The following is a 13,876-nucleotide window of genomic DNA, read 5'->3' on the forward strand; positions in this document are numbered from 1 at the left end:
TCCCACAAATCTTCCAAGCTTAAATTCAAAACAGACTGTAGAGTATAGTAAAGTATCAGCTAGATATATCCTTTTGATCTGAAATAGATATTTCCTTTTGATATAAAATTTGTTTTAGTTAGTTTTCTTTTATGCTAGTAACTACTCCAGGAATTACTCTTCTAGGAAAAGCCATTTAACCTCAAAAAGCAACAATATGTTTATCTGGTTTATAAGCAATAATTGGGTGGATAAATTTGAAACATGAAAAAATAAGACTTGCTTGAAACACTGACAGTGTTCAGAAAAGTTAACAAGAAAAGGTCATAGATTACTTTAGATTGACTGGTTACAAGTGCAAAATATCCTAACAGAAATGATAGCAGTTCTACCAATCAGGCATATTTTAGCAAAGCAGTGATGCCTCCCTGGCCTTAAAAGTCTCTAGTATTGAAACGGAACTCTTAGAGAACCTTTAGTCCAACTCATAATTACTTCATCAATGTAACTGTTTTACTGATGCACAAAGCAGAAGATTCTTAAAAACAATGTCACGTATGGAGATAATTTACAAGAGAAAATTATGTCTATGGGGATTAGAAAAGATTAGTATTTTTGATACTCTGTCCATAAAAGGGTTTCTGTAAAGTTTTAACCAAAAGACACACAGATTCAGTTACATTGTTTTACCTGCCCTCTTGCAAAAGTGATGAGGCTGTTTTTTGAGTTAAGCCATCGTTTCCCTGAGTCACTTTTTTCTGCTTGTATTCGAAGATAAGCCTCGCCAGTGGCATCTGCTTTCTTCGAGTCTCCCGTGTGCAAATGGATTATGTATTCCACAACTACAGAAAAAAATAGACATAAAACCCCAAAAAGTCAGCAGGAGAAAATACTCCTTTTCTTCTCCCCTGACACTTGCATTATGTACCAATTCCTGGTAGGAAACATTGCAAATTTCATTCTAATCCCATACTGCACCACAAAATAAAGAGTAGAGGTTTCTTCGGTCCTGGTGACATACATAACCAAAACACATTCCTGATGCACATCTACCTGTATGGCATTATGTAGAATACAGTTCTGTTTTCCTCCAACACCACTCCCAGAAAATCAGCACTGCTGGTTGCAGTTGGGGGCACAGGATCTCCTGTGTACTGTTCCCTCCACCCTAAGGTTAGAAATTCCTTTCTAAGAAAAATATCATGTTTATATTCTCTTTGGAAAGTCTGAGTTCTTCTTTCTAAGACTATTTACTTATATTCCTTCCTTTCCCTTTCCTTCCTTCCTTCCTTCCTTCCTTCCTTCCCTTTCCTTCCTTCCTTCCTTCCTTCCTTCCTTCCTTCCTTCCTTCCTTCCTTCCTTCCTTCCTTCCTTCCTTCCTTCCTTCCTTCCTTCCTTCCTTCCTTCCTTCCTTCCTTCCTTCCTTCCTTCCTTCCTTCCTTCCTTCCTTCCTTCCTTCCTTCCTTCCTTCCTTCCTTCCTTCCTTCCTTCCTTCCTTCCTTCCTTCCTTCCTTCCTTCCTTCCTTCCTTCCTTCCCTTTCCTTCCTTCCCTTTCCTTCCTTCCCTTTCCTTCCTTCCCTTTCCTTCCTTCCCTTTCCTTCCTTCCCTTTCCTTCCTTCCCTTTCCTTCCTTCCCTTTCCTTCCTTCCCTTTCCTTCCTTCCCTTTCCTTCCTTCCCTTTCCTTCCTTCCCTTTCCTTCCTTCCCTTTCCTTCCTTCCCTTTCCTTCCTTCCCTTTCCTTCCTTCCCTTTCCTTCCTTCCCTTTCCTTCCTTCCCTTTCCTTCCTTCCCTTTCCTTCCTTCCCTTTCCTTCCTTCCCTTTCCTTCCTTCCCTTTCCTTCCTTCCCTTTCCTTCCTTCCCTTTCCTTCCTTCCCTTTCCTTCCTTCCCTTTCCTTCCTTCCCTTTCCTTCCTTCCCTTTCCTTCCTTCCCTTTCCTTCCTTCCCTTTCCTTCCTTCCCTTTCCTTCCTTCCCTTTCCTTCCTTCCCTTTCCTTCCTTCCCTTTCCTTCCTTCCCTTTCCTTCCTTCCCTTTCCTTCCTTCCCTTTCCTTCCTTCCCTTTCCTTCCTTCCCTTTCCTTCCTTCCCTTTCCTTCCTTCCCTTTCCTTCCTTCCCTTTCCTTCCTTCCCTTTCCTTCCTTCCCTTTCCTTCCTTCCCTTTCCTTCCTTCCCTTTCCTTCCTTCCCTTTCCTTCCTTCCCCTTTCCTTCCTTCCCCTTTCCTTCCTTCCCCTTTCCTTCCTTTCCCTTCCTTCTCTTTTCCTCACTTCCCCTTTCCTCCCTTTCTTCAACCCTTCCTTCCTTGCTTCCTTCCTTCTCTTTATTTTTATCACTAGTCAGACAGTAATACTATCACAATGATCTTGAGTTAAAGTATGTTAATGTGAAACAGAAATAATATTAAAATGCTTTAAAGATCAGCTTTAACACATACATAGAAAAGCCTCCTCACATTTTGTATCAGACTCCAAAGAACGTTCCATTTACTATAAAATAACCCATAAATCCGGGCCATCTAAATGAACTTTGAGTTTAAGGAAAAGCATTCCTGATTTTCTCAGCTGTGGTCATAGTATAGTGACTGGAAGAGACAGTTATGGCCTCTATAAGTTTCTGCATGCTTGCCTTTTTCCCATACAATACATAGGGAAGGGATGTAGATGAGACAATATTGCATTAATACCACAGAAACCTCATGGAAAACTCCTATATTAACTTTTTTAATTACCTATTTTATCCCCTGAGTTTATCATGGAAACAAGGAACAAGGAGCACTTAAACAGAAGCAGGTCACATTCTCATTGTTGTTTGCATCATTTTAACAAGGAGCCCAGGAAAAACTAAGAGATTTGGGGCCTTGTTTATTTGTTTGTTGGTTGGGTTTTTTCCTTCTGGTGTTATGTGTTCTTATTTAAATTATAATAAATCTCATTTGTATAGAATGTTCATTTGTGTAATAGGTTCATTTGTGCAATGAGCTGGTGCTGTCAATTTAGGAATCTAACTTTGGTGAGATCCTTATGTAATCAGCAGGGAAAGACAGGTGCTGTAAAACCATTTAGGATGGGTTCCCATATATTCCAGACATGAACACTAGAAATTAGGAGTCTAAACTTAGCCGGTCTAGATGTTCATCTGCTTTCAACCGCAAACACCATTTCTTCAGCTTAAGAAAAATAAAACTATTTTCTTGCAGTACCCCAGGTTTGTAAAACACATCTTTTAATATTTTTAATAAGGAGGAAAACATTTTTATCCTCTGTAATATGCAAAGTCACATTTGGGATGCAGGTAATGAGCAATGCACAAGTACCAAGAATGTATTCCAGAATGCTTATGTTATCTCCTGAACAAGCACCAAGACCGATTTTTTTTTTTGAGGGAGGGAGCAGCCTTAAAATCCAAATTTTACTAGTACTGAGCTATCTTTGACTACCACAGACTATCAGCCCCAACTCCCACAACCTTCATCACTGGAGCAGTAAAACATAGGCAACATCTAGACTATGTGACATTTACATGCTGGAGAAAGTCTTCCAGTCTTATTACACTGCTTTTACCTACCTGGAACCTAGAAAGGGCAAGTGGTGCTTCAGACACACATGAAACCAAGGGGAAACTAAGAAGCACTTTCAGTTTCACAATCAGAAGTACAAGCCAGAGAGCACTGAAATACACGTTATTCAATTCTGAAACACATATTTCAGCCTAAAGTACGTCATAGGATACATGAATGTCTAAGTATACATCCTGGAAACGTGATATTTTCAGGACATTTTGTTTCTTCAATCAAATATATTCCAAGACAGAAATGGCCCAATTTAACTAAAGTGTACATTCTTTAAAAATTATGAGAAATTTCTAGTATGTTTGAGAATGATTCCATGAATTCAGAAGCTAAAGCAGTCATTTATTTTCATGTGTAGGTGATAGGAAAACAGGGAAAAAAAAATTGTTCTGAGAGTATTTATTTTTAAGCTTTTCTTACAGCTCTTTTCACAAGCTGGTGCTATTCATATTGAGTGTTATAATCAAAAGGCCTGAATTCAAATAATGTGACATTTACATGCCTAAATGCTTCTGTTTCTTTATATGCCAAAAATAAAATGGTCACATAACTGAATTAAGGGTTTTAAAGAGTGGGTTTGTATACTGACTGTAAAATTAAATTCACTAAATAATTCATTATTATATTCATGAACTAATAAGGGCTATTATCAGTCTGCTAATAAAAGTGTGTTCATTGAAAAAAAATTCTGATATGTCTTTGTCTTTTACTACATGGGAATGACATCTGTGAAAATCTGTTTGCTGAAAATTTGCTTTATTTTACTGCGGCACTATTTACTTCAGGGACTTCCTCTGAGATCCTTTTTTTTTTCCAACATTTTAAACTAAGGGCTGAGAAAGTGTTTGTAACTGATGTTATCACTCATGTTTGATGATAAGAAACAAGAGTTTTCTGAGATTGGGGCTCTAATGTATTTCACTGCTTTATTCAAGGCAGTTAAATATGCACTGAAAGACAACACAGCTGCATTAAAGTCAGCATAGCTACACAGACTTGCTCTTGGTGGAGTTCCAGACAGTTGAAAGCACATGAGCTCTCCAGGTGGCACCTTAGCATTTAGCCAATGGCATTTTTGCTTTTTGAGGAGTTAGGATAGGAAGGTAAGATTCTGTATTATAACTGGGCCATATGAGTATATTCATTGAAGTCAAAAGATACTTGTTAAATAAGATCAAAACAGTTTACTCCACAGGTCTGATCACTCATGTGGAGTAGATTAGGCATCATAGTATTCACATCTTTTGTCCAGAATCATTAATATATGTAATCACAAGTGTAGCTGTAATCGCATGAGTAATATTCAAATGAGATACTCTGAAAATTAGAAATATATCTCATGTTCTTGCTGAGTCAGTATTTTCAGCTGAATCTGCTGATGCATAATTTAAAGTTCAGTGTAGTCACAGCAAATATTTCCTATTAATTTTCCATGATAGATTTGAAATAACAGTATACAAAGTAACACTTATGAAATTAGTCATAACACAAAAGAGAGTTTGAATTCAAAAAACTGCTCGTATTTATAATTTTGCCAATTATTTCATAAATGAATTAGTAAAATAGAGCTTTTTAACAAGCTATAGAATTTCTATAGACATGACTGCACATTCAGCTTCCATTGCATCCACCTTCCATTGCATCCACCTTCCACTACCGTCCACCTTCTACTACCATCCACCTTCTGATGTGTTTTTTAATCTGATGGATCAAAATACTAAAATTGGAATATTTTTCAGTAAATAAATACAAAACAGCTAATTTTTTTAAATATGCAAACCCACACAAAACTAGAAATTTGAAAGGTCTTCAGTGTTTTTGATCAAGTTTCAACTTTAAATTAGATGAAATATTTAGGAAATTCTCCCTAGAGAATGGTGTGCAAAAGTTGACATGGTCTATTTTATTCCTTTTTCTGGGCTGCTTCCATCTTTTTCTATTAGCTTCTGTTTAAGCAGAGCACTCTTTGTACCATAGCCTCTAGCAATAAACCTCTTAACTGGCAATAAAAACTTCAATATATGGTCTTTACTCTCCCCATCAATCCTCTTTATTCTAATAAGCTGGATAGATGGGAAGCCTCTTCTTAAGTACTAGTGATCAAGTTATCAGTACACAATTGGTTGTTCCTCTGTGTATTGCAGGAGGGGGTGGCAGAAATCATTATCTCTCTGGCATCATACCATTCACATGTGTTACTTACAGCAGAGAAACATGCAACTTAATATAAACTTTTGTAGAATGTTACTTGCTAAACTATAAATTTCTCACTGACACCAATAAAACACTAGTGCAATTGAAATTCTTGGATATCTCTGCTGGTTTCTTGCAACACATTTTAAGAATTCTATCTTTGTTTTTCAAGAGGTCTTCACAATTCTTTCATTCTTAAAAAATTTACAATGTTTCTCGGTCATGTATATTTTTTTGTCAATAAGAAGATACAAGATACAGGTAGTATCACAGAGAAGATGATATTTTGTACACATCTTCAGGGGACATAGCATTAATTTGAAGAAATAGTAAATAATCAAGAGCTAAAACTGGAACATTATCTAACATGAAAGAAACCAAATACTATGTCTGGTGTCAGCAGTTAGAGCATCTGTCATAATTCTCCTACCAATGATTTCTGTTTACTTAGCTGTCTTTTGTGACAAACACATGTGCAAAATCATTATATTCCTTAATATCAAATTCTTATGGAAATCCTCACAAAGTATTTTAGGCCCCAGAGAGATATACTAGTATTCCAGAGACACATCCTGACACCAGTAACAAAAAAAGAACATCGCTTACCAGGCAAAGGCTCCTGATCTGCATAGAGACCTGGTAGTTCCACACATTTGTCTTCCTTAGGGTTGAACCAGCAGTCAAAAGCTAAATACATCTCTTCTTTCGTGCCTGTGTGTCTCATATGCAGTAAATCTAAATGCCACGGCTGTTTTAGCTCACTATGTGGACCAGTTACCTGAACTTTGTGTATTGAACCAATATCTGCCAGTTCATCCTATGTGAGGAGAAAGAGAATATGAATGGATTTCATTTTAATTGCACCACAACAAATGTAGTTGGCAGCTGTATGCAACAGTTAAACAAACTTCATTAGTTAAAGAATAGGGGCAGATTTATAACTAGTACTATTTTCCCCCTTTCCAATCAATACAAAATTGATTTAATAACATGAAAGAGGAGATGGAGTGCTTGAGGTTTGATATCAGGGAACAGGCAATAGCAGTCACTCCTGAAATTTGTACACACAGAACAAGGCACAGTGTTCATACATATTACACTGATTCAGTCAACTATTTTCAGGCAGAGAAGCTGAAGGTGATTTTTAAAATTCTGAACACTATTGGAAATATTTCTTACAACTTGTAATACAAAAAGTGTGTAATTAACTGTAAATTTGAAGGAGAGCTAACCCAATTTTAAGGAAACATCCAAGAGATCCTCCATCTTCACTAGATCATATCTGCACATAGAAGCTCTCCATTAAAGTCTTGCATTCTTGCTTGAGAAAAAAAAATTCTAGTTCTACAGCATCTGTATGACATACCATTGCTTGAGTAAGTGAAGGTACAGGAGGCATTAGATACTATAATTATTGGTTTAAAATTATATTTTTCCCTCTCAGGGAAATTAAAAAGGGAGAAAACAGAAGTTCTCTTTTCCTCTTCCTATTCTCTACTTCTCATATTCTTTCTTCTGCTCTTTCATTTCAAATACTGCTCAGAGAGTATAAGTGCATGTTACCTGACTTCAGCCTTTCCTCTGACAGAGTACTTCCAGTTTTATACCATTTTTTGTATTTACCAGAGATTCTTGAAAATAACTTAGGAAAACATTGTGAGTACTCCTCATTTTGGATCATATTTGTGGGTAGTCTAGTCTGCTTAGTTCCTCTTTCATTAAAGAAAAGAGGAACATCAAAAACCAGTCAATTATTTCTTGGGCTCAATCACCAAGAGGAAAAAGGAAGTGTTATTAAATAACAGGAAAACAAAACAAAACAAAACGGATGGAGAAACCATGCTAGAAAAAGCAGTTAGTTCAGAGAAAGTTATTGGAAGAGATGAATAAATTATGTGAAAGAGAAAAATAAACCTTCTATACCTTTCATCCCATTTATCATAGAATCACAGAATATGCTGACTTGGAAGGCACCCACAAGGATCGAGACCAATTCTTAGCCCTTCACAGGACCATCCCCAAAAGTCACACCATGTGCTGAGTATATCATCCAAATACTTCTTAACTCTGTTCAGGATTGATGCTGTGACCACTTCCCTGGGGAGCTTGTTCCAGTGCCCAACCACCCTCTGAGTGCAAAACCTTTTTCTAATATCCAACCTAAACCTTCCCTGACACAACTCCAGGCTATTCCCTTGGGTCCTGTCACTGATCACCACAGAGAGGTGATCCTCCTGACTCTCCTCTTCTTCTCATGAGGAAGTTGTGATTCTTTGTTCTCCATCATCATGTCCAAAAGCTCTACCCTACTCTGTGGCATACTGTATGCTTACAAATTCCTTACATTTGTGAGATCAACATAGCCTGTAAATCAGTACATGCAGACTGGTATATATTGGGGTATGCACCAAGGGACCAATTTGCTCACTTAAACATTCTCAGGATATGACACTAGAAGAATCTGCTCATTCAAAAACCATTGTTAAAATGTTGCTCCCTATAAACAAAAATGATGACCTGTGCCAAACTACACAGAGGACTTAAAAATCAATTTGGTAGTTTAGTTTAAAGAAACCATTTCTCTCAGAATTAGGTGGGTTATTGGCTACATGATTCCTAGGCTTTTCTTGCAATAGATAAAGGTTGAAGTACTTTGATCTGAACTGCTTTTCCCGTGACTTGAAGTGGCAACTTTTTGCAGCTCAGGTTGCCATAGAAGGTAAAAGAAAGGCTTATTGGATCCTCTTCCTCACTCAAGTCAGATCCAGTGATATCCATTATCCAGAGACCTGATGATTTCATGCAGATTTCAGGCAGTTCAGGACTAAGAATCACTCTTCTACCTTTAAAAATGAACAAAGATAAAGAAAAGTTGACAGCCTGAGAGAATGCCATATCTAGCAGGACCATAGCCTTTATGGCACACAAGCAAAGCTCTTTTTGCAGGTTTTCTTGTATCTATAGCAACTGTTCATTGCGAATAACACATCAATACCTTTTTCCTCCCACCTTGCTCCCAAGAATTTAACTGCTTAATGTTCTGTGTTTAAAATTTAGTTTCCAAGACAGTTTTTTGATGCCAATGTATTTTCCTTGTCATGCTTGAAAGCAATTGCTAGAACATTTAGTTACCTTTTAGAGGTCTAAAGGTTATTTTTAAAAAATAAATCAATGTTACTAAAGCAAATTTATCATTTAGATGCATGAGCCATACGTAGCATGTATGCACCTAATGCAAAATGACCAATTCCAATGAACTTTGCTTCTAACTAGATCTAACCTAGCAACATAATATGTGCTGTAATAATGTGACTGACAGGTAGCCTATAATATTACTCAATATTACTCTCTCTCTTTTTCTTTATTAGTTACTGCTATTCTTCATTTTAATTCTGTTTTAACCATTCTAGGGTAAATTAAAATGATTTAATGGAGAGGAACACTCCAGAAAAATGTGCTTCCTACAACTCAGAAAAACCACACAACTAAATACTTGCATATCTATGATGGGCACCTTGTGGTTTTAAGCTTAGTCCCTCTGGACAAACTTTTGTAGTTCTTTTCCTTTGCATTGAATTTTTTTCACAGGATTGAAGGAAGAAATCTTGTACGAGTTCTAAATGACTAAAGGTTCTGCTGTAATAGTTCTTTTGCTGAGTACAGCCAGGTTTAGATTTGCACATGTGGTGGTATAGCAGTAATTGTGAAATGAGCAGAAACTGAGCTTAGCAGAACGACTTCTTTGTGCTGTGGAATAACACAGGTAAAGACTAGGTTCATTTCACTGATGTAACTTTTCTTTGCATTTTGAAAGAGATCCTAAGCCAAAAGGTGATGCATAAAATTTAAGATATTTATCCACATGAGGTGCACATCCTAAGCTCTGCTTTATATCTTTTATTGCAGTATGCTGTATTTAATATTGAAGACAAATGTTCCATACACAACACATTGACAAGATGGATTTATATTAACTTTGAGCTTACCAGATGTGGCTTTGCTATAACACTAAGACCAAACTGAAATTCCCATTTTCAATAAATGAAGATAATATGGAGATCTGGATGAGCTATAGCCAAATATGTGTGTGTGTGTATATGCATATATATAAACAGGCAGGTCAGTTTTGCAGAAGGACTTACCAACTGTTGCAATCTCACAAACACTCTCACATAAGCCCAAATGAGTATCGAGCCAGTTCCACAATGGAAAGACCCATTCTTTGTCTGAATCTTGTGATTCTTTGACTGTTACCATCTTGAGGTACATCCCCGCACCATAGCCTTCTCCATCGTGTCCTATGACAACTTTTTGCAAATTACTCAGAGAAACAGCTTCCACCAAAAATGAGTCCACCTGAAAAAGAGAAATACTTAGTAAAACAGAATTTTGACCCAAACATGCTTGAATTTCAGGGAAAATATAGCCCTGGATTCAGCTGAGAATTTAAAATTTGTGCCTACTCTTTTGTAATATTTAACACAGTGTCTCCCCTCTGAATCTTAGAAAACACACATTGATTATAACTAACTTTGAATCCTATATTCATCATTAATGAATGACTATAACTTCATTTGTTCTTTAGACAATATGGATTATTGCATCAATCATTTTATTTTACATTATGATATATGTAACTCAACCTTCTGACAGTCAGGCACTTATGACAGGATTTTCATTCTAATAGAATTTCTATCATTCAGGGTACTTCTAGTTTCTACAATGTAACATACAAATGTAGATATGTATTAACAGTTCTAAAGAAAAGTCAGAAATCTAAAAAGAATGTGTTCACTCCAAGATAGCTTCTAAATTCTTCTCCAATAGTCAGAAAAATTTGGAAAAATTTGTTTTTCTTACAGAATGAAAATAATTGTGGAAACAGCAAATAAGGAAAAGAGTAAATAATAGAAGAGAGGAAATTAAGATGAAAGTAGATAGTAAAAGACAGGAGATAGGATGAGAAGCAGAATGGAGAAGGCAGAGAAAGTCAAAAGAGAAGTTAACTCAAGCAGCAGTGGATGAGAATAGAGACACAAAAACAAGATAAGGAAGAATGTAAAAAGCAAAGAAAGAAATTATATGCCCCACTAAATTTTATACTTGTCTTATAAGAAACTCAGATGTTCTGTATAAGGCCCAGCCTAGGGCCAGATGGACGTGATGGTAGTTGGCAAAGGTTAGAAAGTTATGAATGTATGTATAGCCAAACTTCGTGAATGAAGATTTGGGAAGGGCTCTCCCCATGTGGGGGTGTGCCCTTCGAGCCTGCGCAGTGGATTTTTTTTTTTTTTTTAGGTGAGGCACAGCATGCACAGAACTGATCCCACTGTTTCAGTCCTGAGGTCCATTTGCCACGGCCAAGTGAGCTTGGACAGTGACAGTGAAGTCCTCAGGACTGTCTACAGCATCCGGTACTAACTGAGGCTGACCCTGCTGAGCATCCGAGATCTGACGGGATGGGATGGCAGGGAGGCATTGAACTGCCAGGGAATGGTCCCTACTGAGACTCAAACTCACAACCTTGTGATCCAGAGTCCGGAGTGCTCACCATTACACCATGGGACAACTGGAGCTAAACAGCAATGTCTAGGATTATAATTAACACCATAATTGCAATAAAACATTAATTCAATAGTAGGAACTCACTAACTGGATGTCAGAGCAATTAAAAAGAGAACACATTAGCAAACTGATCTCTAAAAATTATAGTACTTGCCAGAGTCCTATGTGTTGTCCAAGCTACTTTTTAAATAAAAACATTGAAGTAGATTATCTACTACTAATACTGAAAGTACATTCACATGACAAAAAATATTTCTTTTTCATAATAATAATCAACAGCAGAGTGTGAGCAGAAACTATTAACTTTGTTAAGTAAGATATTTTGGGAAATAAACCCATGTATGAACATAAATTAAAATAATTACAATAGAGTGCTATCTTCTGTATTTAGGCATAGTTCTAAGAAATACACAGAAATTAAATTTAGAAATCTCTCAATTCATTACTGATTCTACTTTTACCCTAACAAGTGCTGTAATAATTGCCTAATAAAATAATTTCAGAGAAAATTAAACCTCTCCTTGACAATGTACATTTTGGCGGTGAGTTTTTTCAAACTCCAGTGTTCAGTGAAGGAAGTTCTCATAGGAAAGTGTAATTCACCAGAGAATTCTGTGGTTTTTGGTTATCTAGAAACACTGTTTTTATGTGCATTCTCTTCTTAAGGAGAATTTTGTCTCTTGTCTAAACTTACTGACTAGACATTGAATTGACTTTCCATGTGGGGTTGTGGTTTCAGAAACATTGTCTTCAATAGGCTCACAGGAATTTCCGTAACTAATTTTGAATCACTGATTTTTTCTTTGCTACCTCTGCTTTCCTAAATGTGGAACAGAAGTCAGAATCATGGTCAAAAAGGTTCTCCCTAATAATCTGATTTGTATGTGCTCATGTGGAGCCTTTGTTGTTACATGGAAATGTTCTTGTACAAGAAATAAATAACACTAGCATTGGTTTACTGGAAAATAAATTCTGTGAATGTTTCAAAATCCTTACCTGTCTGTAGCCAGATATATTCAGAGGAGGCATTAAGTGACACAATGCAGTGTTAACCCCTGAACATGTAAGACCTCATTTTTGTACCATTACCTTATTTCTTTGAAATTTTCTTCCTTTTGTTAAAGATGTATGAAGTTTCCTCACACCTGTGTCCCCTCTTTTGCCATAGAGAGTGATATAAACATTTGCAAAAGTCTCTGCTCCCCACTGGTCACCAGTATGTACAGAGACCACATACTTATAGACTATAAAAAAGAGGGAAAAATAAAGCTGATGAAGTACAAGATGTACTTAAAACAGCCAGAATAAGAACACTGCTTGTTTTTATTCCTGCAGCTGCCAAAAAAATCTGCTATACAGTGATTTAAATGCTAAACTCAATCAAGACTTTCCATTAATTTTTCTAGAAATTTGAAGAAAATTGGACTTTGGACAATTTAAACTTCTGGAGATTAAGCTCCTAAAATCTAGATAAATTCTGCCCAATTCTATTTTACTGTGCAAGATCTGGAAAATTAGAACTCATATGTATTAGTTCAGGGACCGTTAGAAACCAAATCATCTTTGCAGTAAATAATAATTAACACAAGTCAAATAAGAAGGTTATGCAAATTAGAGTAACAGAGACAGATGTAACATAGCATCTGGATGCGTGACATAACATATAAGTATAAAAATTTACAAAATCCACTTATTAAGGAAATAAACTATAAACTCTTTGCCTCTGTATTGCTCCTATACAGATGAACTTCTACAGTCTAACTGGATTTTCTTCTGATGAAGATGTGATAGACTGCGAAAACTTGTTACTGGCTAAAAACAACCTTCGGGGGGGGGGGGGCGGGAGGGGGAAGAACAGTTTCTGCCAAGGTGGAATGATGCTGTGCCCCCATACCTTACCTCTTTGAGAGCCTCCAGTGCAGCTGTCAGAGCCTGGGCCACCAGGAGCATTGCCACACACCACAACTCCTGGAGCCCCTAGCCCAAATCCTGAGTGGTTGGCAGACCAAAAGACCCACCTGACCAGGGTGGGTGGCCACAGGATTCCAGAGCAAATAAAATCAACACCGTGAGTCCTCCACATGGTCATGGCCCTATTGACCTTGGATTTGTGGTAGCTGGTTCTACGCTGGATCTAAGGTGATAACTATAATTCTATTTCTTTCTTTCTCTCTTTCTTTCTTTACATCTCCTAATTTCCTTGTCTTGATAGTTGGGTAACTTAAAGCTGGATGAGTAGGAATTTGCTAAGTCAATGCCTTGTGAAATTCTTTACGTTGATTGAATGTTTGCTTTAATCTTTTGTGAAGTTCCCTTATTTTCCAAAGCTGGTAAATAAAAGTGTGTTATTTTGATCTCCTGAAGTCATCTTCACGTTTTTCCCATGCATGGCCTAAAGGCATAAAAGAACCTAAGGCCCTTTAATGAATCCTTTGGGTGGATTTTTGGGGCCTCACATTTTCTTGGTGTAAAACCCCTTTGATAAGCTTGTAGGGTAACCCTGGGATCTTAAAGAAGATCATTAAATTGCATATATATTCATGCTCATACAAAAAAAAATCTAAAATTCTTCAAATGT

General features: G+C 36.9%; 1 protein-coding gene across 8 annotated transcripts in view; it reads right to left on the reverse strand.

The window, feature by feature from the left end:
- Positions 1-13,876, reverse strand: part of RP1 (RP1 axonemal microtubule associated) — a 184,016-nt gene that overhangs the window by 63,085 nt on the left and 107,055 nt on the right. For 7 of the 8 annotated variants that reach the window (XM_071554517.1, XM_071554516.1, XM_071554518.1 and 4 more), the window contains 5 exons: positions 12,388-12,542; positions 9,876-10,089; positions 8,386-8,576; positions 6,340-6,550; positions 670-821 (listed from right to left, as the gene is read on the reverse strand). In XM_071554517.1, coding sequence (XP_071410618.1) covers positions 670-821; positions 6,340-6,550; positions 8,386-8,576; positions 9,876-10,089; positions 12,388-12,542 — 923 coding nt within the window. Of the gene's footprint in view, positions 1-669; positions 822-6,339; positions 6,551-8,385; positions 8,577-9,875; positions 10,090-12,387; positions 12,543-13,876 lie in introns of those variants that run through there. The other variant, XM_071554522.1, reaches the window with a different exon arrangement.

The sequence above is a fragment of the Pithys albifrons genome, chromosome 4 (genome assembly GCF_047495875.1).
Source record: "Pithys albifrons albifrons isolate INPA30051 chromosome 4, PitAlb_v1, whole genome shotgun sequence".
Lineage (NCBI taxonomy): Eukaryota > Metazoa > Chordata > Aves > Passeriformes > Thamnophilidae > Pithys > Pithys albifrons.